Source organism: Muscardinus avellanarius, assembly GCF_963383645.1.
Source record: "Muscardinus avellanarius genome assembly, chromosome: 1".
Classification (NCBI taxonomy): Eukaryota; Metazoa; Chordata; class Mammalia; order Rodentia; family Gliridae; genus Muscardinus; species Muscardinus avellanarius.
The window spans coordinates 201,153,703-201,181,388 of NC_137786.1; the positions used below are offsets into that span (position 1 = coordinate 201,153,703).

The window sequence follows — 27,686 nt, forward strand, 5'->3', positions numbered from 1 at the left end:
TCTGACAAGTATGATCAAGGGCTGGGAACACAGCTCAGGGTAAGACATTTGCCCTGCATGTATGATGTTCTGGGTTCCATCCCCAGCACACCCCTCCAATACACAAGGGCAGGCCTCTAAGTCTCACCAGTATTTTGACTGAACAAACACTACTGATTCATAACAGACTGTTTTAGAGGAGAATTTTCTTACATTTGAGATGATATGAATAGCCTGTAAAGATTCCACTGCTGTTTGTCTGCATTGACCAACATACTACCAATCACAAGAAATTTGGCAGGTGACAAAGCTGGCAAAAACATAGAGTATATTCTAAAAAGAAATCACTTTTAAATGAGCAAATTTTCATTTCTTTCTTATCCCTTAAAGAGATATGCACTTTCCCTAAAAAGATACAGACTTCTAAAATTTAACAAAGAACGGAGCACTATTATAATACTCATTTAAACTACTATCTTTAAATGTATTTATTGATAACATCAATGATTTCAACCTCAGTAATATAATATTTTAAGATTAAAAATAATGCACTGATAATCCTAATTTCAAAGCTAGCAACCAAATTATAATTAATGTATAAGTATTTTTACAAAGTGAAGCAAAGTATTACCAGGGTCTCAAGATTATGACATTGATATAAGATCCAAAATACAAACCAATGTTTTTACACTCACATTCTCCTTTGAAAAATCCCTCATTTCTGTATTACAAAGTGAGCTTTCAGTTATTTATTTTAAAAATTTCTACATGGAAAAATATACTAAAACCCATCAACAAAGATCATTTTTGATTATTCTTGGTTTCCAACCTGTTTAGACAAGCATTCATTTTAACAATGCTTGCTTAAACAAATTAATGTTACTATTCTCATAAACATAAGCAAATAACATAGAGCATGAAAGAATATAGGGAAAAACCCTTTGGTCTCATGAGTATTACAATGTAATTTTAATAAAAGCTAGATATAACAAAAATGTTAATATCACTTATTCTGTAAAACAATATACCAAGATCTATTATGAAAGACTTATAAGAGCCAAAATGTAGACAATATCTTCCTCAATTAACCCTACAGACTCCAAATATAAATGCAAAAATTGGTGCTTGTCAATAACCACATCAAATGTTGAGTTGCTGATTGAGCAGTAAATCAAAACTTAAATAGCTCTGGGTAGAAGTACAGTATTTCCCACGTGTACTATCTTTGCATTCTGCACAGAGTTCCAAGACAAAGATTGTTTCTGGCTTTATGAAGTACCAGAGGTGAAGACCTGTGTGGCTGACTGATCACAGGTCTTTTATTCTTCTTTTCCAATAGGTCCTTAGCTTCCTTGGGAGGGGGCATATGAATTGGTTTCCAAGGAATTGGATTGTAAAAAGCTGGTTCTGGATAGGAATTTCCACTGTAAAAACCTAAAATCATTGAAAAATTAGAACAAAACAAACAAAAAACACTTGAGATCACAGAAATTATTGATTTTAAGATTCTTAGAAAACATTAAAATGTCAAAGAGCAAAATATTACTAATAAACCAAACTGATTCATTTAAAGTTGAATACTTTAAAAAACTAAAATACAGTAAATATTAAATACTAAAAGGAAAACAATAATTCAAAGAGTTCATATAATTGTGCAACAAGTTTTACTAAGAAATTTATTGTAGAACTGTTAAAATTTGCCAGGCGTGGTGGCGCACACTTATAATCCCAGCGCTTGTGGGGCTGAGACAGGCGGATCGCACAGGTTCCAAGCCAGCCTCCGCTACTTACTGAGGCTCTAAGCAACTTAGTGAGACTCTGTTTCCAAATAAAGTATAAAATAGGTCTGAGAGAATAGCCCAGAGGTAGAAAAGCCCCTGGGCTCCACTCCCAGTACCACCCAAAAAAAAAAAAAAGTCAATTAAACAGAAATTTTATTTTCTTAACTCAGCCTGGGAAATAACCAATTGTGAACTAGCTTCCCCTTGTCAGATACTGAAATTTACAGGAAAAAATATTTTGCATATATAACTAAAATGAATCAAGATTATTTAGAACGAATGAAATTCTGATTTATTGACACTCTATAAGATTTCACAAATCAGTGTAAATTTAACTGTAAAGCATTCTTCTACTGATACCTATAAAGTGTTTAAAAATATTGTGATGCCTGACATCAATAACTGTGGAGGAGCACTTTGTAAATCATCTTCAAATCTTGCCACTTTATACTTAATTTATAAAAATTATATGAGTGTAAAGAATAAAGACCTAAGAGGTCTAAGAGAAGCACAGCATTTACAGACAACATGTTGCTTGTTAGGATAAAACTCAGTAAAAGCAAAAAATTCACATAAAATAATCCATCATCAATGAATTTCTAGTTTATTTGTATATTCCCACCTTAAGTTTTAGCTTTACAATTTCATTATTTCATAAAAAACCCGATTATTGTCCCTTTTTCAAACAAGAAATAACAATAAAGAAAAGAAAAGAAAAAAAAGAAGGAGCCCTTCCTCGGTAGCTCTCCTGGCTATAACGGATGACCTCTATGACTTCCAAGAGAGGCCTACTCTTGACAGCAGGAATGTCTTTCAGGCCCTGGCAGCCCACTTTGACTGCTGAGATATGTCAACACACACTTCACCAAGATGGTCAAAACAATGACTGGAATATGTTCCATTGTGTGAACAAAACAGAATGGGAGTATTTTTAATAATAAATCACTTAAACAAGTGAAGGCAGCTGTCAGCGAGGTATGAGCTTCCAACATGAAGCACAAAGAAAAACATGCATTGCCATTTATCACAGACCAAACAGAAAGGCCAGTCCATTTTGTGTTTGGTCATGTGCTATCTAGTATTCCATCCTGCAGAAAGAATGTGCCAAAGACACTGGAAGCTCCGCCTTAGAGAGGCTAAAAGGATAGGCAAAATGACCCCTTAAACATATCCTGATTAAGGCTTTATCGTCCAAGAAATGTAAGTACATTTGGGGTGGGAGGTGCTAGAAACTGAACTCAGAGCTGCTGAGCTACACAACCTCAGTACCAAGAATTTACTTGTTTCCTAATGTTAAAAACTATAGCGTTAAAGTGTAAGTTTGCAATTTTGCAGCTATCACCTTTAAGATACATACGTGTGTGTGTGTGTATTATATATAATAGAGAATGACATAAATTTGTAGTATCTCCTTAAAAACATAGTATGTTATAATCTTTCAGAAAACAGTAATTTGTGAAACTATAATGCACCAATAAAAGTATTAAAAAAAAGAAAATAGTAATTTGAAAGAAAAATTTTATGCTCCTATTTCTGTCAAAAAGAAACAAAATGTATAACATTTGCTTTTACAAACCATACTTATGTAAGCCACATAACATAAAAACTAACCTGTAAGTTTTCCATTGGCATAACCATAGCTCTTTGCAGCTGGACGAGGTTTATTTTTTGCATTTTCCAACCATTCCTTAAACTTTTTTTCAGCTATTTCCTTTTTCTCCTGTAATTCAGCTTGCCGTTGTTTTTCTTTTTCCTTAAAATGACAAGACCAAAGAATTTCTAGGGATCATCTGTAACTAAACATTTCATTCAGATTCCCCTGATTTTTTCCCCCAGTTGCTTCCCATCTCAATGGCTTACTGGCCGTAATGCTGAATTATATTTCTTTAACTTGAGAGTAAAATAGAATGTGATTGGGGATGTAATGTTAAAGTATCTACCTCTGAATAACAATAAGACATCAAACCCAAGAAGACAAAGGCAATTTACTGCTAACAAGAAAAAGGGCTGGGCATGGTGGCACACACCTGTCATCCTAGTACTTGGAAGGATGAGACAGGAGGATGGTAGGTTTGAGATCAGCTTTTGCAACTTAGGGACGTCCTCAGTAACTTAGACCCTGTTTCAAACCAAAAATAATAAAATAGGGCCGGTGATGTAGCTCAGAGGTAGAATCCTCCTGGGTTCAATTACCAGTATCACAAAGAGAGGGGTGAGGGTAACTTATACAGCAATATGACTACATTAACGTACAACAATAATATTGAAAAGCAATTAATAACAAAAATGTTGACTCTTATTGAAAAATACTAACAGGTTTATTAATATTTCTCAATGTAAGAAAACCACAAATATATATTAATTTGGAAGCTTAAATACAGCATAACTGAAATAAGGATAATTTCATCTACTTAGTTTATGCTTCAATAGCATCAATTTTCTAATCAAATACTTTTTCTAAAACATAGTTGACACATATGAACACCATGGACACCAAAGCCATGTATTCCAGAAGGCCAGCTTAATGAAAATACCTTTTCTTTCTTCTTCTTCTCACATTCTTCAGCATTTTTCTTCTTTAACCATTCTTGATATTTTTCTTTTGCTTTTTCTTGCAAATGTTCTTTCTCCAGTTCCTTTGCTGCTTTTTCCTCCATTTCTTTATTAAGTTTTTGTTCCCTTTCTTTCCTTTTCTTAAGTAAAAGTGGAGAAATTTTAATTAAAATGTCTGTAAGTGCACTCATATAAGATAGGACTGTTATATACAATAATTTTTTAAACTTTAATTATGTCCTAAAATAGGTGGCATCATCATAGTGGTCAGCACAATGTGGTTTGTGGAAATATGTAACATTTCTACAATTACCTGTCAAGTGTCAGTCTACCTGCTGGCTATAAGTTTCACGATGGCAGTGACAAAGAGCTTGCTCACCCAAGTATACGCTAAGCCTGGGACAGCGGCAAGTAAACAGTAGGTGCTCAATAAAGATTTACTGAAATTAGTGAAAAAACCTACAATCAGTTCTATTATGCCGAATCCTACTTTTTAAAGTAAATATTTAACCTCAATCTAAAATATACCACATATGTACACAGTTCCTAGACAACTTACCAATGTACATACTCAGATAAATGTTTACCACCGGCAAATTGGAGTTCAAATAGTAATGCCTATTGAACACTGCATGTAAGGGTACAAATAAACAATTCTTACATAGATCAGAGGTTGTCAAACAAATCCCTAAATACCAAATCTGGTCCACTAACCACCTGTATTTGTAAATAAAGTTTTATAAAAATGTGGCCACAAGCCAGATGTGGTGGCGCATGCTTATAATCCCCGCGTTTGGGAGGCAGAGACAGGAGGATCGCGCAGGTTCGAAGCTAGCTGCGCTGGCTTAGGAGACCCTGTTTCCAAATAAAAATATAAAAAATAGGTCTGGGAGTGTAGCCCGGAGGCAGAAGAGAAGGGTTTCCAGGAACCCCAGTACCACCAAAAAAAAAAAAAAAAATGTGGCCACAATCATTTGTTTACATATTTATTATTTATGGTTGGTTTTGCACTGCAATAGCAAAGTTGAAGTTTTGCCACAAAGACTGGTCAAGAAACCCTAAACTATTTATGCTATGGCCCTTTATAAAAAAATATATTTTTGAGAGGTACTGGGGATTGAACTCAGAGCCCAGCCCTATTTTATTTTTTATTTTGAAACATGGTTTTGCTAGTTGTCGAGAGCCTCAGTTGCTAAGACTGGCTTTGAACCTGTGATCCTCCTATCTCAGCCTCCCAAGTACTGGGGTTACGGGTGTATGCCATCACATCTGAATAAAAAAAATAATTTTTAACACAGACTATAACTCATATTCACATGGTATTTCAAATGATAACCTATCAAATGCTGCTAAATTATACATACACAATGACATTGCTAGTTCTCTTTATCACAAGTTTGGAAACCAATCTGCAAGGTATAAAAGAATATGCAAGTCAGGCATGGTGGTGTACACCTGTAATTCCAGTACTTGGGAAATTGAGATAAGAGGATTACAAGTTCAAGGACAGCCTCAGCTACTTAGCAAGACCCTCTGGCAACTAAGTGAGACCCAGTTTCAAAACAAAAAATAAAAAGGGCTAGGAGTGTAACTCAGAGGTAGTATGCCCCGGGGTTCCATAACCAGTACCCCCCCCCCAAAAAAAAGCAATACAAAGGTTATATACATCAATCACCCTTACTAGAGCAAAGAAATATAACTGAAAAAAAGTTCCTTCCTTGAGGGCAAATTGTAGAATGTTCTAATATAACTTAACACCCAACTAACATAGGTTACGTATAATATATGTTCAGTGGTCTGCAGTCTTAAAGCCTGCAGCATTTCTCAAGTTGCTATATTCCTTTCTTTTAGGCAATGAACAGCTGTGAAACAGAATCCTTTCATGATGAGAACTCAATAAACCACTGGAATGAAACTGGCTTTTAGCTGCTCCATACTGACAGAAAATTGAAAAGGACCTTGGAACACTTACTGGGAGCTAACTATACCTCTTACTATACTACCTACTCTACAGTCCATACTCTATATGTATGGACTATCAGTGACTTCTTACAACCACATGCAGTAGAGTCTATTATGTCCTAGTTCACAAAAGAGAAAAGGCGCAGAGAGAGTAAGCAGTTTGCCTTTAGTGAATAGCAGATTACAAAAGATAGCACAGTCGTCAAAAATATTACACATATACACACACACACACACACACACAAAATAAGCTGAGAGTGGTGGCACATGTCTATAATTCCAATACTTGGGAGGCTGAGAAAGGAGGATTACAGGTTTGAGAGCAGCTTCAGCAAGTAGTGAGATTCTCCTCAACCTAGCGAGACCCAGTTTCAAAATAAAAATTAAAAATAGGGCTGGGGGTGTAGCTCAGAGGTAGAATGCCCATGAGTTAATCTAATATGAGAAAATTAATATCTGTTGCTTAAACCACCTGATTTGGGTAATGTCTGAAAGACTAATACAATGAGCTTATGAAAAGATGCTAAATAGCCAGTCGTGGTGGTGCACATCTGTAATTCCAGTACTTGGGAGGCTGAGACAAGAGGATCACAGGTTTGAGACCAGCCTCAGCAACTTAGTGAAGCCCTCCACAACTTAGTGAGACCCTGTTGCAAAATAAAAATAAAACAGGGCTGGGAATGTAGCTCAGAGGTAGAATGCCTTTGGTTTCAGCCCCTAGTAACACGCACGCGCACACACACACACACACACACACACACACACACACTGCTAAATATCATTAGATTTCAGGAAAATATTAAAACAAGGGTACACTACTACATACTCAGTAAAAGGACTTATGGTGAAAGATTAACAATATCAAGTTTGATAGTAACAGGAATATAAAATGGTCTAAGCACTTTAGAAAACACATTGGCAAATTTTCATAAACATATTCTCATCATGTGGCCCAGCAATTCAGCCCTAGGTATTTATCAAAGACAAATGAAAACAAATGTGCTCCAAAAAACTTGCACATAAATGCCTATGTATGTCTATTTATAATACCCCTAAACTGAAAACAACCCAACTTACCATCAACTAGTGAATGCATAAGCAATCTGTGTGATCCCATAAACTACTACTCATCAATAAAAAGAAATCAGTGATACATGAAATATCAAAACGAACTTAAAGACTAAAGAAGCCCAGCACAGAAGATTATACATTCAATCATTCCATTTATATGAAACTCTAGAGAATTCTAATCTAGTTCACAGAACAGAGAGAAAACTGGTTTCCTTAGAGCTGGGGCTGACCAGGGACAGGGAATGGGGGTTCAATGCAAAGGGGCACAAGAGAACTTTCTGGAGTGAGGACATGTTCTCTAACTTGACTGTAGTAATGGGTAACGATAGTAAGTACATAAGTTTGTCAAAACTCATCAACTAAAAACAGGTGTATTTCATTGCATGCAAATTTTAGCTCAATAAGATTACTTTTTTTTTTTCTTTTTTGGCAGTACTGGGGGTGTTCGGAACCCAGGGGCTTTGTACCTCCGTGCTATACTCCCAGACCTATTTTATATTTTATTTGGAAACAGGGTCTCACTAAGTTGCTCAGAGCCTCACTAAGTAGCTAAGACTGGCTTCGAACCTTGCGATCCTCCTGTCTCAGCCTCCCAAGCGCGGGGATTACAAGTGTGTGTCACCACGCCCGGCTCAAGATTACTTTTAAAAATCAGACTGGCTTTCTATAGGATTTAAACTAGAGAGAAAGCCTTTAGCTGGTAAGGAGAGAACAGAGCAGCCACTTAGAGTGGTCACTGCTACCAAGAGAGGAACCAGTCACTAAGTAGCTTCAGATTTCTAGCGCACTGGTTCTATGCCACACAGAGGTGACAATAAATCTTCTTTCTCTAAGATGGTGCCCTGAAGGAATCTTTGTTTCTTATAATTAAAAAAAAAAAATGAACACAACTTACTACTTAAGAGTTTCAGACTTTCTGTTTTGGTGCCTCTAATAGAGCCTGCCTGGTGCACAGTAAAAGCTGAGTAAACATTTTTTGAAAGCATGAATAAATACACTGATAACAGTGTTATCAATCATACACCTTGTTGATCTGAATTCGGTTTTTTGCATAAAAATATCAATTGTACTTTGAGCATTAAAAACAATTTTATTTTTCAATAACTCTAAAACACTGAAATTAAAGGCCTTTTAGCTAAATATTAATGCTTTAAAAAACTAATGTAGAAATTAAATTAGTGTAGCAACACAAATATAAGTGTACCAGATGAGATAAGCATTTAAAAGGATTTAACAATTTACAGTCATATTACAAGAAACTAGCTTGGCTAATGGATACATAAATTCTTTTTGTCTGATTTTTTGATAGAACACAGTGAAAATGACTTAGGGAAAATAGCAGCCACAGATAGAGCTAAAATGTGACTGAAGCTGGAGGCAGCAGAGGACCACACACCATGAAATGTAAACAGAGGGGGAAAATGCTGGATGCCAGACAGGAAGAGAGGAACCAGGAGAGTAGTCTTTACAAACAGAGGTAAATGTAACTAAGGCTGAAATAAGAAATCGGATAGTTTTAAAGGAAAAAAAAAGGAGTAATCAATTATTCCTTAACATACACAAGAATTCTACAGAACAGGTAAACTTAATTTCTCAGGGTTCATTTTTGAACCATTCTCAACCTTCTGGAATCTCACTTTCAATAATTAGTGATTTATGTCACAACAAGCCACTTCTTTCCTAAAAAGAATGTTTTCCTCAAAAAGTAGATTAGATCTACTGCCACTAACTAAAAACAGTGAATATATGTCATCGATCCCTCAGCAATGTCTTACATTCTTAGACAAACAACTCTGACTGGCATGGTAAAATGAGTTTACTGGGGATATAAGAAGACAAGAATTTTTTAGAGGGGAGAACATACTACTCTGCACATGTAGAACTATTTTGTTTTGTAGTTAAAAAACTTTAAAAAGGTATAACCTGAAGTTTTGTAATGGTCACACAGACTTATTTTGATTTTGGCATGTCACAAAGAACTCTTTCTTGTTCTATTATGGGATAAAGCACGCAAACACCACGCAAACCACAACGAGCGACTTCTGAGGGTTAAAACACACACGCCTTACACACAAATCTAACAGTCCTTCTTATAACAACACCTGTATAAAGAACATTGCTTTATGTTTAGCTTATTCTTTTTCGACTTACATAGTTGGTAGTCTAAAATTACAACTGAATATTTAAGACTTTTTGCCCTACAATTCAAATATTTGTATTAATTCACAAAACTAGTTTTGTTTTGTTTTTTTCCTTTTTGATGTACCAGGGGTTGAATCCAGGGGCATTCTACCTCAGAGCTACATATTTCAGCCCTATTTTATTTTTTGAACAGGGTCTCTCTAAGTTGTAGATGGTCTTGCTAAGTTGCTGGGGCTGGTCACAAATTTGCAATCCTCGTCTCAGTCCCCCAAGTACTGGAATACAAGCCTGTGCCACCATCCCCAATCACAAAAATAGATTTAAATAACAAAAGCAGTATCATTCTCAATATATAGAAACATACAATAAAAAGCTAATTAACAACAGAATATTTCAAAAAGTCTCTCCTTTTTTGTAGTATTGGGGATACCACTCAGGACTTCGTGCATACTAGGTATCACTCTACCACCGAGCTATCATCCAGCATGTGCACGTGTGTGTGTGTGTGTGTGTGTGTGTGTGTGTGTGTGTGTGTGTTACTAGGGATGAAACCCAGGGGTGTTCTATCTCTGAGCTATGTCCCCACCCCCAGTCCTTTTTATTTTTTGTTTTTTTTTATCAGAAAAATATATTTCAATTCCCATTTTCAGAATTATTTTTCCTTTTGAAAGGGTCTAAGTTGCTGAAGGCCTCACTAAGTAGCTGAGGCTGGCAGTGAACCTGCAACCCTCCTGTCTGGGATTACAGGCATGTGCCACCACACCCACCTCCTCCAGCCCTTTTTTATTTATTTATTTTGAAACAGTGTCGTGCTAAGTTGCTGAGGCTAGCTTCGAACCTGCAATCCTTCTGTCTCAACCTCTCAAGTACTGACACTACAAAGGACACCACCACACCCGGCTCCCAGCCCCATTTTAATTTTATTTTGAGACAGTTTGTTAAATTGCCCCCCTCCAGATTTCTAGGAAATCTATTTGTATCTTTAAAAAAATATAAAATTAAGGACCAGAGTGAAGCTAAACAGAAGAGTACTTGCCTAACATTTGCAAGGCCCTGGGGCTTGATCAGCACTACTACAAAAAATAAAGTAAAAATAAATCCATTACATATCTGGGGTTGCTTTAATATAAAAATTTTTATGCCAAAATTTTTCAGTAAAACTAACATTCCAGGAAGATGGTCCTAGTGATATTGTGTATCCTCCCTAAAGAATCCTGGTAAGAAGCAACAGCACAGAAAGGAAACCACAGGTGGGAGACATGGATGCAATAGAAGTCTGGCTCAGAGAGGAGAGTGTGGAAGGTCTTTAACCAGCCAGACAAAATCGCATTCAGAAGACAGCGGGAGCCATGAAAAATATTTTTTTGAATTAGGGAATGACATTCAGACTTCTTAATTAAGATTAATCAGGCCGAGACATGGAGGACGCATTTATTCATTCCACAAATATATTTCTGGGCATCTTTTACATACAAAAAAAAAAAATGAACAAAAATAGGTTGTTTCAGGTGTGCAACTTTAGAGGTGCCTGCCAACTTAATGGATGGAAATCTGAGACTGCAAAAGTGAAGGGCTAGAGATACATACTTGGTGACTGCAGGCAGACACTAGTGGAAGCCACTGGAAGAAAAAAAAAGTAGAGGGCAAAGGGCAGAAGAGAGAGACTTGAGAAACATCCACGAGGATGGGAGGAGAAAACAAAAACCAAAACAATCCAGAGAAGAAAGAATCTAAGTAGAATGTAAGGAGAACCTCAGTAATGTCAAGAAACTTTTTAAGACCGATGTCAGTATCCACAGGTATGGCTTTTCTCTTTACCTGTTCATTCTTTTTCTGAACCCACTCCTTGTGCCTTTCCTCAGCAATTATCTTTCTTTTTTCACGTTCTTCCATTTCTTTTCTTTTTTCTAGTTGTTGATTTAATTCCTGTGGATTTTATTTAAATAAAAGGCAACATTTAATGGAAGTACCCAAATCACACATTTTAAAAAATGACTGAGGTCAAGCAAATTAAATAAGAATATAGTTTCTATTATAGAACATATACCACTAGTGACAGTAACTTGTGTAAGTAACTAGTCTACGATGAAAGAAAGCATTGGTAAGAAGTATAAGTCATTTTTTAGAAATGCAAATAATTGCTTGGCAGCAAAACACTAGTTTCTTAGACTAAACTTCAGCTAAATTACCCTCATTGAAATCAACTTTCCCACACATAAATTTTGGCACCACTGTAGGCTACTGGCAATAGCTCAAGAGAATTGCAACTTTTTTTTACAGTTATAAAAAGCTCTTAGATTCTTGATGAAGATAAAGGATAAGAATTAAGTAACCCCTAAATTAAAATTTTAATTCAGAGTTCCACCAAAAAAGAAATGTAAAGAAGCTATTCAATTTTCCATAGAGAAAAAAAAAAGAATCCTGAGTTTTCTTCACTGATTTTATAGCTGCTGGGGTATAAAACAAAACCACATTCATATCCCAGATTATTTAACAGCCTTGCTGTCACTCGAATCTACACGTCTGGGCATTTCCTCAGGAGAAAGAATGTGGAAGGTATGGCCAAATAAAACTACAAGTTGAATGCCACCACTCTGTCACTCATCAGTTAAATTACGGCATTAGTTGAGAAACTGTTGAAACTAGACTTCTCTAGGACTCTACAACCATAATTACTGGTTATTTTTCTTCCCTCTTTAGATACTAATAATCAGATATATTTACATATCTTCTACTGGTCCCACTCCTCCTGATCCTTTTCTTCTCGCCAAAGACCCACCTACACGGACATGCGTGGGGGGAAAAGAGTAATTTTCAACTCTAAGAGCAATTCAGGTGTCTTAACTGAAGATAATACTTGACATCAAGAACACAGTATTACACTTTAGAACAACTGATCAAAAGATACCTGGTCTTCCATGACCTCTCATCCTAAAATTCCACTACACAGAAAATAGTTGCCCTCACTCACTCAGAAAGTCTTCAAATATTTAAACACCATACCCTCAAAGCAAATATCCATCTTGGCTTTAAGAATTCTTCACTACCTCTGGAGCTATTATTCCTTGATTAGCCACTCAGCACACTTTTATGGAGTGCTTCTACTGAGCTAACAAGAACTCAGATACGTATATATAAAGATGAAGCCCTAGGGGTCATCAGTTTAATTTCATTCTCTATATACCAAAGAATTAAGTGTTACATTGAGTTTTTACGTATAAAATAAAAGCTCAGGGAAGGGAAGGAAAAGGGGAAGATGAAGAAACACTGTGTAGACCAGGATAGTCAGAAATGAGCAGTTATTCTTAACAAGGAGGAGATGGCTTTAAGAAAAAAGGGGAGAGATGGTGGGCTAGTGAAGGTAAAAAAAATTAGTGTGTGATACTAATTTCCTCTTGAAATAGAAAGAGGTTTTTTTTTGAGTCAGAGTAAATTGAACACTATGAAGCAAAAATACATGCCAAAAAGGATGATTTAACTGTTAATGACAAAGGCTGAGGGCTGCAGTTGAAGTGATCAGAACTATTCTGAGAGAGACTAAGAGATTACCACAGTAAATGTTACAAGGTGAAGACAGTCTGAACTCGTGTCAGAAAATAAGGAGTATATACACACATACATACATATGTGTATGTGTGTATAGATATACGTATGTGTGTACACACACATGACTGTAACAGTCTAGAGATCTGACAGAATATTCCTAAATTTTACTTTCAAGAAAACTTTAAATGTACAACTATACACGATTGATTATATTTATATGTATGTACCCTTTTTTTGCAGTACTGGAGATTGAACCCAAGAGCATTCTACCTCCAAGCTACACCCCCAGCCATATTTTTTATTCTTTATTTTGAAACAGGGTCTCAATGAGTTGCATAGGGCCTCACCAAGTAGCTGAAGCTGTCCACAAACCTGCAATCCTCCTGTCTCAGTCTTCCAAATACTGAGATTACAAGCATGTGCCACCATGCCCAGCTTTATGTACCTTTTAAAGAGTCTTTATATAACCCAGAAATCAGGAGAGGGGAATCAAACCGTGTACAACTATTTTATGGTTGCCAAACTTTAGCATTTGATATAGAGGTTAAAGATGGAAAAGAGATCCAAAAGTACCTAATAACTGCTACAACTGACTGAAATTGCGCTCTGATCGCAGGATGTCTGTCCAAGTAATTTGCCAACACAAAATACACATCACATTCTTAGACACAACTTCTTCTCCAAGGTTAGCCATTTTTAGAATTTCCCACCCTGAATGACTCGTCTGTTCACCACCAAGGCAGACCTCTTCCAGGACACAGCAGGAGTCTTCTTTCCAAAGGCCTCTATGTGGTCTGGGATACCACTGAATTTCAACAGGATTATAACTGTTTTCCCACAGAGTAAACACTAGATTATGGAAAAAACAAACTCCAAAGAGAATCCCAAACATGCATTTATATTTCAATATGTTTTGCCTACCTTCAAAGGACATTTTCTACTTCTGAGGGTAAAAAAAAAAAAAAAAAAGGAGAGGCTTTTTAGAATACCTAGGGGCATTCTACCTGAGCTACACCCCTAGCCCTTTATTTTTAAACAAGGTCTTGCTAAGTGGCTGAGGCTGGCCTTAAGCCTGGGATTCTCCTGTCTTAAGTCTCCCAAGAACTGGGTTTACAGGTGGCACCACCACAACCAGCAAAAGAACAGTTTCGAGTTTCAACAAATCTATATCCTGCTAAAGATATAGAAAAAAGAAAAGAAAAAAGTACCTGAACTAGTTACAAAATAGATAATTTGCATAATTTTGAATAGATTATATTAAAATGTTAACATGAATTTTAATTAAGGTTAAAAATTAGAATTGGCCAAAGACCACAGAGAATATAGAGAGTTAGCTAAGGAATTATGTAAAGTAATAAAAATGTAAATATAATTTAGAAAACCTACAAAACAATATGCTATTTATCTATTTATTTTTGGAGTACTAGGGATGGAACCCAGGATCATTCTACCTCCAGCTCTACCCTGAGCCCTATTATTTATTTATTTATTTATTTATTTATTTATTTATTTATTTATGGTACTGGGGATGGAACCCAGGGACATTCTACCTCCAAGCTCCATCCTCCCAGCCCTATTTTTTATTCTTTATTTTGAAACAGGGTCTCACTGAGTTGCAAAGAACCTTATAAGTAGCTGAAGCTGTCTGGGAACCATGATTCCTCCTGTCTCAGCCTCCCGGATGCTGGGATTACACGTGTGTGCCACCATGCTGGGCTTTTATTCTTTATTTTGAAACAAGGTCTCACTGAGTTGCAAAGGGCCTCACTAAGTAGCTGAGGCTCTCTGCTAACCATGATCCTCCTGTCACAGCTTCCCAAATGTTAGGATTACAAGAGTGCGCCACCACGTCCAACTTTTATGCTAGTTTTTATAACACTAATGTTTCATAACAGTATATTTATCATCTCAATAATACACAGACATGTATAAAATTTTTAAGTGGGTAACTTTAATGTGTTAAAACATTTTTAACTCAGTTTCACAGAGATGTCTGAAACAAATCTAAATGTCTATTGCTAATATCAAATTTATGAGTGGGAATGATCTTTTTAATAATTCAACTATCTTATAAATTCTCTTTTAAGTGTTAAAGGAAAAAAATAAAGCCAAAGTTCAAAATAAATACACAGTCAGATCCATTTATTTCTAAAATACATCTTGATTCTGTGGAAAAAGAATTATATTCCATTCCCAACATGGCAGTAACTGAAACCCTGGCAGAGTTACTTCTCTGGCTCTCATGCTTTTTAGCTTTAATAGGGATCTGAAGTGAATAATTCTTTATATTTAAAAGCTTGTGCTTCTGATAATATGGTTTGTAATAAACTACGGAATACAGTAAATAAAGATAGACAAATAAGGAAAGCATGACTTAGGAAATAAAACAAAGAGAAAGGTGGGACAAGAATATAAAAAGCAGAACAGCTCAAATAATCTGAACAAAAAGCTGGTCAGTGGTCCCTAAGTTATGATATTGCTGGCATGATAGACAGGTAAGAGTCATGCCAGAATGTCTTAGGTACTTCAGACTTAAGTAGCCTTAAGAAATATCAAAATACTTAAAACATGAACAGGCTTTAGTCCTTACAAATAATTATATGATGCTAAATGTCTAATCACTGAGGTAGGAACTTTATGTTTATTATTTTAAAATCTCAAAACAAATCTTCATAGTAGTTATTATCTCTTTTCATACATAATAATAATGAATTCACACTCAGTGCTACCTATGTAATAGACCATATCCTGCTATTCATTGAGTCCTCATAACAACACTATGAAGTAAGTATTTGTCTCCCCTTTTCACTGATAAAGAAATTGAGGCACAGAGGTTGACTTGTCTAGAGTCTAAAGTTTTGAATTTTACTCTTAACCATTCCACTTCTGCCTCTCTGACATCTGGCTTTGATGTCAGTTGAAGAAACTGAGGCCAGAGAAGGTAAATAACTCTCCTAAGGCCACAAAGTTAAAATTTCAGCCTTGTTTAGTGTGACTTCACAGCCTAAGCTCTTTCTAGTTTCCTGTAATTAAATCAGTTTGTACACTGACTAAAAATGACTTGAAGTGACTCTCCGTTTTTTTTTCATATAACAAGTGACTTCTGGGAGGGTAGAAAAGTACCATCAAAAAATGCGGCTTTACCTCTAACTTAACAGATCAGTATTTCCAAGTTGTAAGTCAAAAATCAATACAATGAATTATAATCAGCCCTCAACATAAAAGAGAGTGTACAGTCAGGAGTGGTGGCACACGCTTGCAATCCCAGTACTTGGGAGGCTGAGACCCTCTGCAACTTAGTGAAACCCTGCTTTCAAATAAGAAATAAAACTGGGTTGGGGGTTTAATCCCCAGTGTCTCCAAAAAGAAAAAACAAAAAGAAAAAGAGAGAAGGTGTATATATATGTATGTATAACATGACAAAAAATAGATTTCTCATTGTAAACAAATATGTTTAAATTACTTCTCCAGGGCAGGGGCATAGCTCAGCGGTAGAGACCTTGCCTTCCTTGTGCGGGGACCTGGGATCCCCAACAACACTAGAAAAAAAGAACAGAAAAGAAGCCATTGCACTAAATAATGAAATAATAATGTCAAAATCTGATTTGAAGTAAGAGAAGAATTTGGGATCTCAAAAACACAAAATCTGATTTGAGGTAAGAGAAGAATTTGGGATCTCAAAAACACAAATTAATTCTGAAAAGAAATGAAAAACCTTTAAGAAGGCTATGAATTAGCAAAGACAGAAATAACAATACCAATAGAAAAAAAAATCAGCCATCTTTATACTTTGTTTCATTTAATCCTCACAGAAAATCCTGTGACCTCTACTTTTTTACCTCTCTTGTTCAGATGGGAAAAAATGAAATATAAAAATTTAAATAACTTGGCTAAGATCACCTAGCAAGAAAAAAGCCTAGAACTAGGGCTTTTATTAAACCTGGCTGACACCAAACCATAAGGTCATTCTCAAACCTTATGCCCTGCTAAAAGGGAAAAAGCACTAAGCTGACAGTGTGCTTTTCCAGGAATAAATAAGTATTCTAGAATACAAAGTATCATGTAACAGGGAAATGGCAGAATGTACTAGTCTCCAGAATCATTTGAATCATGCCAAGTCTCTTGAATATGTGAGTGCTGACCTGGTTAGAAACCCATCACAGATATAACAACTGCTTCAAACTGGTACGGAAAATGTTATTCCAAAAAAGATTATGAAGAGCAAAGGTTTAGTTACCATTTTTTTTATGGCAATACAATTATTAAAAGTTTTATCGTGTGTGTGTGTGTGTGTTTGTGTGTGTGTTTGTGTGTGTGTGTGTATGTGTGTGTGTGTGTGTGTGTGTGTGTGTGTGTGTTACTGGGGATGGAACCTAGGACCATTCTACCTCTGAGCTATACGCCTAGTTTTATTTTATTCTTTTATTTTGAAACAGGGTCTCACTAAATTGTGGAGGGCCTCACCAATTTGCTGAGGCTGTCCTCAAACCCATAATTTTCCTCTCTCAGCCTCCCAAGTTCTAGGATAACAAGCAAGCACCACCCCCCTACCCCACCCCCAGCTATTAAAAGTTTAGAATAAACCAAAATGTCCAACCATGGTGAACCAGTTAAGCAGCTTTTAATATATATATATATATATATACATATATATATATATATATATATATGTATATATATATATATATTTAATATATTTTAAATATATTTTAATAATATCAGCCAGTCATGTTTTCAACATCAAAATACTGTTGAAAACATTTTAATGACAGCTGAGGTGGTAGCGCAGTGGCTCACTACTGAGCTAACTTAGCATGCTCAAGCCCTGCGTTTGACCCCAGGCACCATCCAAAAAAAAAAGAATGATATAGAAATATATTAATAATGTAACAGGCAAAAAGAAGTTACAAAAGAATCTAATCCTATTTCATTAAAAGCAAGATGTATACTTCATCAGTTTAATTTGGTTTGTGTTTAGATGAGAAGATTTCAGAATCTAGCAGTTGAAGTTGTACCAAATGGTACAAATCTATATGGATATTAGTTTTTGAGTAACAGACAGTAGGAGTTCAGAGATAAAGGATTCAAGTGATGTAAGCACAACTACTTGTTTTTTGAATCTGGATAGCTGGAGTTCAAGAAGACGGTCATGTACACAGAAATGTCCATAGAAAGGCAGGAACAGAGGATCTGAGACACCTTGAGTTCCATCTCCAACACATACTCTTTGGGAGCTAAAGGGGTAGATTCCTATCTCTATTACAACTTTTTTTCTCCTTTAAGAACTTTACTAAGTATATAGTTGAATTTACTTTAGTTAAATGCACATATGGTAATAATTCATTGTATGTGTCTGTCCAAATACATTTGTGGGGTGGGGGGTAATGGGGATTGAACCCAGGAGCATTCTACCTCAGAGCTACACTTCCAGCCCTTTTTATTTTTTTATTTTGAAACAGTCTCACTAGGTTACTGAGAGTCTCAGTAAGTTGTTGAGGCTGTCTTCAAACCTGCAATCCTCAGCCTCCAACTTCCACCCTGCCTGGCTGTCTATATACATTTGTGCACACAGTCAGCTCTCTGTATCCATGGATTCTATATCCATGGATTCAACAAATCATGAATGGAAAATATTCACAAAAAATTGTGTCTACCCTGAACATGGACACATTTTTTTCTTACTCATGATTCCCTAAACAATATAGTATAACAAATAACTACTTTCGATAATATTCACATTATACTAGATAATATAAGTAATCTAGAAATGACTTAGATTATGTAAGAAAATATTCTTAAATTAAATGCAAATATACCATTTATAGAACAAAATTGAGCATCTGCAGATTTTGGAATCCAAGAAGGTCCTGAAACCAATCTTCTCTAGGTAACTAGAATGACTGTTTTATTTTTAAAAATTGCAAAAAAGAAAATCTGGAAGACTATCTGCCATAATATTAACAATGGTTTAGCCAGGCATGGTGGTACATGCTTATAATCCCAGAATTTGGGAAGTTGAAACAGGAGGATCACAGTTTGCAGACAGCCTCAGCTACTTTGTGAGGCCCTTTGCACTCAGTGAAACCCTATTTCAAAATAAAGAATAAAAAATCGGGCTGAAGGTGTAGCTTGGAGGTAGAATGCCCCTGGGTTCCACCCCCAGTACCGTGAAAACAAACAAATGAAAAACCCACAATGGTTATCTTCAGGTGGTGAAATTAAAGAGATTTTCATTTTCTTAATTATACTTTGCTTGTGTTTTCCATATGCTCTTCTAATGAAGACACTATTCTCTAATAAAATTTATTAAATGGATAGAGTAAAATAACACAAAGGAACACATGTTGTTTTCAGGGATAATAATATTAACATTTTGATTTATAACAGCAGCTCTACTTTGTGAGCTCAAGATTATATAAAAAGAAAACTGTCTAGTTTTACCTCCAGAGCCTTCTGTTGCAGCCGGTCACGTTCTTCTTTTTCTTTGCCAACAAACCACACCTCCCATGGTGTCAGGCTGCTTTCTGGTAAGCCCACCTGTTTCTCTTCTTGGTTATCTTCTGATTCAACTGCACTGCTACAAAAGAGAGGATACTGTAGCACTTGTACACCAAACTCTTTTTCTTACTAGTTAAAAATAACTTAACTATTCAGGAAAGCAAAAATTAATAATATGTTTAATATTGATTTTTTTGGTAATACTGGTGATTGAACCTTGTACATGACAAGCAAGTACTCTACCACTGAGCTACACCCTCAGATCTCAATATTGTAATTTTAAAATATACATATAAAATTAATTATATATAAGTATAAATTTGAAAGATCATGAGAAGTATACTATCTAAATTCTACTATTCATCAAACTGCCTTTACCTTCAAAAACCACATTATTTAAGAACTTAATAGAATAACTCAAACCCAATTTATTTGCTTTAATCTAATTTGAGGCAACTTTTAATTCCTAAAATTTTACATTGTTTATTCTAAAAGTCCTATCCTGGACAACTACCACTAATTATTATATGCATAATTTTTTTTAACCAAATCCAAGGCCTTCTTAGTGTTCTACCACTGAACTGCATCCCCTTCCCCCTGTACACATAATCGTAATCAGATTCTGGGGAAAACTTTTCTTTTTCCCTCCCTTAAATGGTATAGGAAAGGAATAACATGTATATACACAGAATGATGAAGTACATGCACTTAATAATTATGAATTCTAAGGAACGGGTGAAGAGAAGTTGTAGTCTTTCATTTTTCTCTAAATTTCAGTTTTTAAATTAAGAAAAAAGCATACACACATACAGAAAAGATATATGGCCTTTCTCTCTTTTTGGGGGTGGTGGTGCTGGGAATTGAACCCAGGGCCTCATGTATGCTAAGAGCACACTCTACCACCAAGGCACATCCACAGCCCCTAAGGCTCTTCTCTTCAACAGTTAACATTTTGGGTGACTCCCTTTTGCCAATTCTTAAGAGGACACACAACTCTCCAGTCTAGCTATCTCCTATAATCATCTCAACCTTCACAGTGTAACTTGTTAGACTGTCTCTTCTGGATCCCAGGAAAACTATGTGAGTAAATGAAGAACTCAGGGACTTGGCTAGATAAATGAGTCTCACAAAACTCTGGAAAAGCTTAAGAATCAGCACCCATGTTAAGATTATCCAAGACCCAACACAGCTCTAGAGACTAGTCCATTCATTATACAGACTTAGCTTTTTGTCTTTGACACACTGTTCCTTCTAGCAAACAATTGCCTCATCAACTACTATGTACAATTTTTTCTAGATCGATTAGTAAACCTCAAAGATTCAATTTACTCACTTTTTATTCTACTGTTATTCTTCATTCAGTCATGCCCTTATGGAATGTGTACTCTAAGTGGGAAGGAGACACTGCTGATGTCTTATTTGCTATATACTTCTTTTCTTTTCAGTTTTTCAGATGACCTCATCTGTTCTCACAGCTTTGACTATCACTATATGCTGATAATGCTCAGGTCAGTAATTCCAAGTCAGATCTTTATCTTAAGTTCCAGACTTCCATTTCTAACCACTTAGTAGACACCTCTTAGATATCAAATTCAATCAACTAAAAAAAACTAATCCTCTTCCAACATCCACTCTCTCTTCCTCACCAGGAAGTTTACTTTTTTTTTTTTTACAATCTCACTCCCATGACAGTTACCACCATCCATGCAGTTACCCAATTTAGAAACCCAGTTTTTACTTCATCCACTTCCCCTCCTTATGTGTCCCTCTTCCCACGTCCATATAATCACCTAGTCCTGTCAGTTCCACATCTGTGTGGATCAATTTTCTCAAGAAAAAAAAAAAAATTTTTTTTTTTTTTTGCAGTTCTGGGGATGGAACCCAGGGGGTATTCAACCTCCAACCTATACCTCTAGCCCAATTTTTTCTTCTTTATTTTGAAACAGGGTCTCACTGAGTTGCAAAGGGCCTAAGTAGCTGAGGCTGTCTGTGAACCTCAATCATCCAGTCTTAGCCTCTGGAATGCTGGGATTACAAGCATGCACCACCACACCCAGCAAGAAAAAATTTTTATTGTAGAATCATATCCTGGACAACTACCACTAATTATTTACTTTTTTTTTTCAGCCAAACCCAAGGCCTTGTGCATGCTAGGCAAATGCTCTACTTTGAAATCACTCTCTGAAATAAATGGCCTTTCTTGCTCCCTTTATTTTCTTTCTTTCTTTCTTTCTTTTTAATTTTTTTTTTTTTTTTTTTTTTTTTTGCGGGTCTGGAGATGGAACCCAGGGACATTCAACCTCCGAGTTACACCCCCTACCCAATTTTTTATTCTTTATTTTGAAAACTGGGTCTCACTGAGTTGCATAGGGCCTCACTAAGTAGCTGAGGCTGTCTGTGAACCGCGATCCTCCGGGTCTCAGCCTCCCGAATGCTGGGATTACAAGTGTGTGCACCACCATGCCCGGCTTCTCACTCCCTTTCAAACCCCTCTCTACACCTGCTGCCAGAGGTACGCCCCTCAACTGCACCCTTTTATCATGTCATCCCCCATCTTGAAATTCTTCAGTGGCTCCTTTCCACCGTATGAAATCCAAACTCTTTAGCCTGACAACCATGAGTTGACCCCCGCCTATTTTCCAGCCTTCCTTTCTCTACTGGTCAACCCAGATTCTACATTTCAGTCATGCTAAGTTCCTGCAGGTTGATGGAATACGCCATGCTGTTGTGCTCTGCAGCCTTTGCCTACAACTCTGAAATTCCTTTCCTCTACCTCTAAACATGGCCAGATTAAGAGTTTACTGTAAAAAGTCAAACAGCATGGGGTGAATCTCTACCTGATTCTTCCTGGCTGTGTACAGTTTTTAACTTCTTTAAGCCTCTTGTTTTTTCATCTGTGAAATGGAGGTGAAAACTGACTACCTCACAGGTAGAATTGCACAAAACAATCTGTGTTAAAGCACTCCTGTGTACTCAGTAAGCACTCAGTATGCCATTTATTATTAGTAGTACTATACCTAACTTCTACTCTCCTTTCACGATTCAATTCTGATGCTCTTTATCATCTATAAAACATCTGGATTAATTGCCTTGGGCCTCATTTCCCTTGTCCACCTCTGCCAGAGGACATAAGTTCCTTAAAAGAGAAAACGTGTCTTGACTAAGGGCTTGAAATATGAAACAACTGTTGAAAGAAGAAATCAGTCAAATCAGTTATTTTTTTACATGATACTTTAAATACTATATTTTTTGCCTTAACATTTTTAGCAAGTGTGTTCAAAATGTGTAGCATACACACTATAGTCCAATGGTCCAACAAAGCTTAACTATCAGCCATTTATGACCAAAATATTAAGGCACAAATTTCCTACTAGTGGTGTAAAAACCAGGAAAAAAGCCAGGTGTGATGGTACATACCTATAATCAGAGTACTTGAGAGGCTGAGAAAGGAGGATCACAGGTTCACAGGCAGCCTCAGCAACTTAGTGAGACCCTATTTCAAAACAAAAATAAAATACGACTAGGGGTCTAGCTAAGAGGTGGAATGCCTCTAGGTTCAATCTCCAGTACCCCCGCCCTCCCACACACACACACACACACACACACACACAAAAAAAAAAAAAAAAAAAAAACAGGAAAAAAGCTAAACCCAAAGTATATTATGAAAGACTCAACTTTGAACATGTTCTCATTCCTGGCTAATACATCCCAAGATCAATACATTCTCCAAGCATGGTTCTATTTATACCACAAATATCTTGAGCTCATAACCACCATGTGAAACCAATGCCTGCATTTACCTCAAAAAAGCCTTATCTTATTTGTGTGCCACAGACAGATCACTGTGGCAGGCAAGGGATGGAGAAGACATGATACCCCAGGCAGCTCTAGTTTCTCCTCTGTTCTACACTGAGGATGCTCATAGCCCACAACAATGGATGGGTTATGACTCAAGATGCCTGCTCTCATCACCCAGGCTGGCCAGGGCACCAACTAAAGGTTACAATCTCTAAAAGGAAAGGAAGTGCTAGGTCTTCTGAAACATTTAAAAATAATCCCTATTATCTGGCCTCTAAGAAGCAGAAAATAGGAATTCATTCAGCACATATATTGAGCATCTAATAAGCAATTGATGCTTGCTACACACAGGCCTACAAATTCTACATTCTCTGTACAGACCCATACCCTGACTATTCCTTTGATCCAGGGGGACTAAAGTATGATATAGAAGACAGCTTCAGCTCCAAAAGCTCATTCGGGCTTTGAGTGAGACACAGACCTCTGGCTCCTACCCTGGCTGGCTCCATTTGGCACTTTGGCTCCTGGAAGCTAATGCAAGGTCTCAGTAGCTGAGCTGTAGTTTTGATAGCTATTTATTCCTCACGCTGATTAGCTATGCCCACAATGCTTAGTCTTGTTGATTATGGTCAGAAGGTATTTTTCAAAGCCTTAACATTCATTTTAAAAACACCTGAGACCCACGAAGTTATGAATAATCACTACAATGGCCCAGATGTAAGTGGACTCCTGAAACCCGAACACTAAGGTTGAGTTCTACGAGGTTAATCAGAGAAAGCCTCTTGTTTCTACAAGCAATCTGGAAAAGTAGTTTGCTTGGTCACTCTTTCTGATCTCTATTCCCACCAATGTACTTTTACCTCTTGCCTTAAAAGATTCAGTGGTAACCATGTATATGGGTCACTTTATATGCAGATTCATATGTATCCATAGTCATTCTATGAATGCCTTATACTAAATGGTGCAATCTTGCTACTTTTACCTAAAGCATGAGTTTTTCCAATGAGACTTTCTCAGACCTCTTATAATGTGCCTTACATAGCTTGGCAAGCAGAAACTTGTAAATGTTTCCTGAATATGACAAAGATTTTCCCCCAGAATGGACCTGCGTTATTAGACATTCCTGCAGGGATAGGCCATTCACTCCTATTTCCAGACACCCAATACTAGGCCTGCAGTACAGGGAAAAGAGAACCTGGTTAGTATACCTCAGTACTAGGCCCAGGTCTGCTACTATATGTTTTACTTTTCGTTTTGTTTTTGGTACAGAAGATTAATCCTGGGGACATTCTATATCTGAGCTATATTATCAGCCTTTTTTACATTTTGAAACAGGCTAAGTTACTGAGGGTTGCCTTGAACCTGTGGTCCTCCTGCTCCAGTCTCCCAAATACTGGGATTGCAGGCATGCACCCAGTCAGTTTGAGTAAGACTTTTTATTTGCATTCTGTGACATCGTTTTATTATCTGTAAAATGAGTGGACTGATCTGGGATTTATTAATAGTAACTGTATCTATCTTATTTATGTTCCTCAGTACCTAAGCTAGTATGTGGCTGAAAATATTTGCTGAATGAATCATTGTAGAACTAAACATATTTAGATGGTTTAATAATCCCTTTGGTTTTAACATTCTTTGATACAAAGATAACTACTCCACTGAAAGTTCATGCTCAGATCAGACACAACCTCGTGTCCCTTCATGCTGAAGTAAACATTGCTAGTCTGTGCTTCAGCTCTTTAGAGTTAAGAAATTTGTTCACTACAACCTATTACATACATTTTGGTGCTAGGGTTATGGACAAAAATTCTGGAGTCCGCAATTTGGCTTTTAAGGATTCACAACACTCCGGAAACAGCAAAGCTTTGTGTGTTTGAAACTATGTACAGCACATTTTCCTGGATAGTGAGACGGCAGCAATCGTCATATTCTCAGAAAAAGGGGCTAAGATTTAAAAAGCATGTCTTCGTTGGTTATTAGCATTTGCCCGGGACTCTGCGCGGTGTCTATCAGGCAGAGGGTACTCAGAAGGGGCTCATGAATCTTGAGGACGGTGTATGGGCCTGGAGGCCTCGGCTTTACCTGGCGCACCCCTGTAACTCCAATCCTTTCAAACTCTCCACCTTGGCCTCCAAGTCACCGTCATCTTCGCCCACGTCTTTCTCATCATCCCGATCACAGTCGTCCTCGTGGAACGGGAAGCTCTGGAGGCCGAGGGGAGACAGCAGCGACAAGGTGGAATTGCTGCAGCTCTGGGGCGGCGAGGTCGAGCACTCATAGGTCGCCGTCCCCTGGGGGCTCGGGGCGCCCACCATGGGCGCCCGGAAGGAGCCTGAGGAGGACGGAGACCTGGGCCTGTGGTCTGCCGACAGCCGGATGAGAGAAGGGGTTGAAACCGCACGCCAGCGCCCCGCCGCCCGCATCGGGCCCGCCAAGTTCAAACCGGCAGAGCGGAGGCCCGGACGTGCTCTCCCAGCAGGCCCCGCGCGCGCCCGGCCGGCCAATCCCGACTGGCGCCGGCCCCGCGTTGTCATGGCGACGCGTGGAGTCGCGGGGGCTTTGTCAGGGCCTGCGAAGCGTGGCGTCCTCTCTGCGTGGACCTTTCTAACTCTGGCTGGAAACTGTTTGCTGCCTATGATCTGGTTCAATTCTGCTGCTTCCCTGGTTACCGGCGAGGACCTGGCCGGCTGTTGACAGCTTTCAAAGCCTGTTCCTTATTTGCTGTGTTGTTCCAGGACATTGGTACTTGAAATATGTTACCTGCCCTACACAAGACAGCTCCTTTTAAAGGAAAAAAGGCAAAAGTCAAGACTCTCCCACCCTCCGAAAGTCAGGATTATAAATATCAGTCGTGATTTCTTTAAGAACAAGGCCATATTTTATGAGAGAGGAGAAAACCTTTAAATTTACAAGTGTATCCAAGAATACTGTGGACACACTTTAAGTGTTTTGGTAAAACCGCGTTTGTCTGGCAGGGAACTTTTGTGTCTAAGAATGTGAAATTGTTGGACTCCTTCAAGCCTCTGGCATGTGTTAAGCCTCTAACCTCTGCCAAGCACTAGAGTAAATGGTGCCTTTAAATCCATCATTTTGTGGCAAAAATTCGTAGAATTAAAATATGCTGTCATATACATCTTATGAAGAAAGAAAATTTGTGGGACCTCAGGCTTGCACATTCAGGGGTTGAGAATGGAAATAAAGCTAACAAGGGACAACCTGGCTTGGTGGTACATGCCTGTTATTACCAGTACTTGGGAGGCTGAGGCAGGAAGATTACTGATTGAAGGCCAACCTCAATAACTTAAGTGAGACCCTATTTCAAAAAATTAAAAAAGGCTTGGGGTGTAGCTTGGAGGTTGAATGCCTCTAAGATGACCCTAAATTCAGTCTCTAGTACCAAAACCAACCAGCCAACAAACAAAAAGATAGAAAAGAGGTGGCAGACACTAAAGCTAGGTGCTTTATTCATGGTGACAAAACTACATGAACTAGTAGCCAGATATAACTTTTGTCCAATTCATAATGTACATTACTGGTTGAAGTAGCACATGAAAACTGACAATGCCTAAAAACAGCATGTGAAACTGACCAAAACATGATTCAAAATCTTTGATAAAATTTAGATCTGCAAAATTCAACACAGGACACAGAAATAACAGCAACCAAAGACAATTCTGGAGGCAGAAACTATAAACTTAAATTTAAATAAATATATATAATCATGTTAGCTAGGGATGTAGCTCAGTGGTAGAGTGCTTGCCTAGCACATTACGAGGCTCTGAATTCAATACCCAGTACCACAAAATTAAAAAGAAGTTAAATGCATAAAACTTAAATGGCATATTGTTAAAAATTTCAGTAAAAACAATAAAAATTGGAAGAAAATTGGAGCAATTAAAATGAGTAATAAAACTGATCAAGGAATAAAGCTTAGTGGAGTTTTTTCAATCTCTACCCTAATTAGCATTGGTACATCTGGTTAAGCCCTTTTATTAGAACATCTCTAGAGTAACATCAAAAGGTGCTGGACTTCACAAAAAGGTAAGCTTGAAAAGGAATTTGCCAATAGACATAACTTACCTGAAGTGTACTAGAACAGATACAGGTTTTAGTATATGAAAGAGTTCAGGATTCAAATCAGTGGAGTTTGAATCAATTAATATTCTCTCTCTCTCAGTACTGGGGATTGAACGCAGGAGCATTCTAACTCTGAGCTATATTGTGAGTCCTGTTTTATTTTTTAAATTTTGAAACAGGTTCTCACTAATTTTTGGAGATCTTCACTAAGTTACTAAGGCTGGCCATCAAACTGCAGTCCTCCTGACTCAGCCTCTCAAGTACTGCAATTACAGGCAT

The 27,686-nt window shown here is 37.2% G+C and overlaps 1 protein-coding gene across 1 annotated transcript; it reads right to left on the reverse strand.

The window, feature by feature from the left end:
- Nucleotides 1-1,198: 1,198 nt before the first annotated feature.
- Nucleotides 1,199-25,864, reverse strand: CCDC34 (coiled-coil domain containing 34; the record flags this gene model as incomplete). The annotated part of the gene is made up of 6 exons (XM_080703961.1): nucleotides 1,199-1,413; nucleotides 3,372-3,513; nucleotides 4,295-4,453; nucleotides 11,307-11,414; nucleotides 19,476-19,608; nucleotides 25,413-25,864. 6 exons carry the CDS (start codon nucleotides 25,862-25,864, stop codon nucleotides 1,199-1,201), a joined length of 1,209 nt encoding a protein of 402 aa, XP_080560087.1.
- Between the last annotated feature and the right edge of the window lie 1,822 nt (nucleotides 25,865-27,686).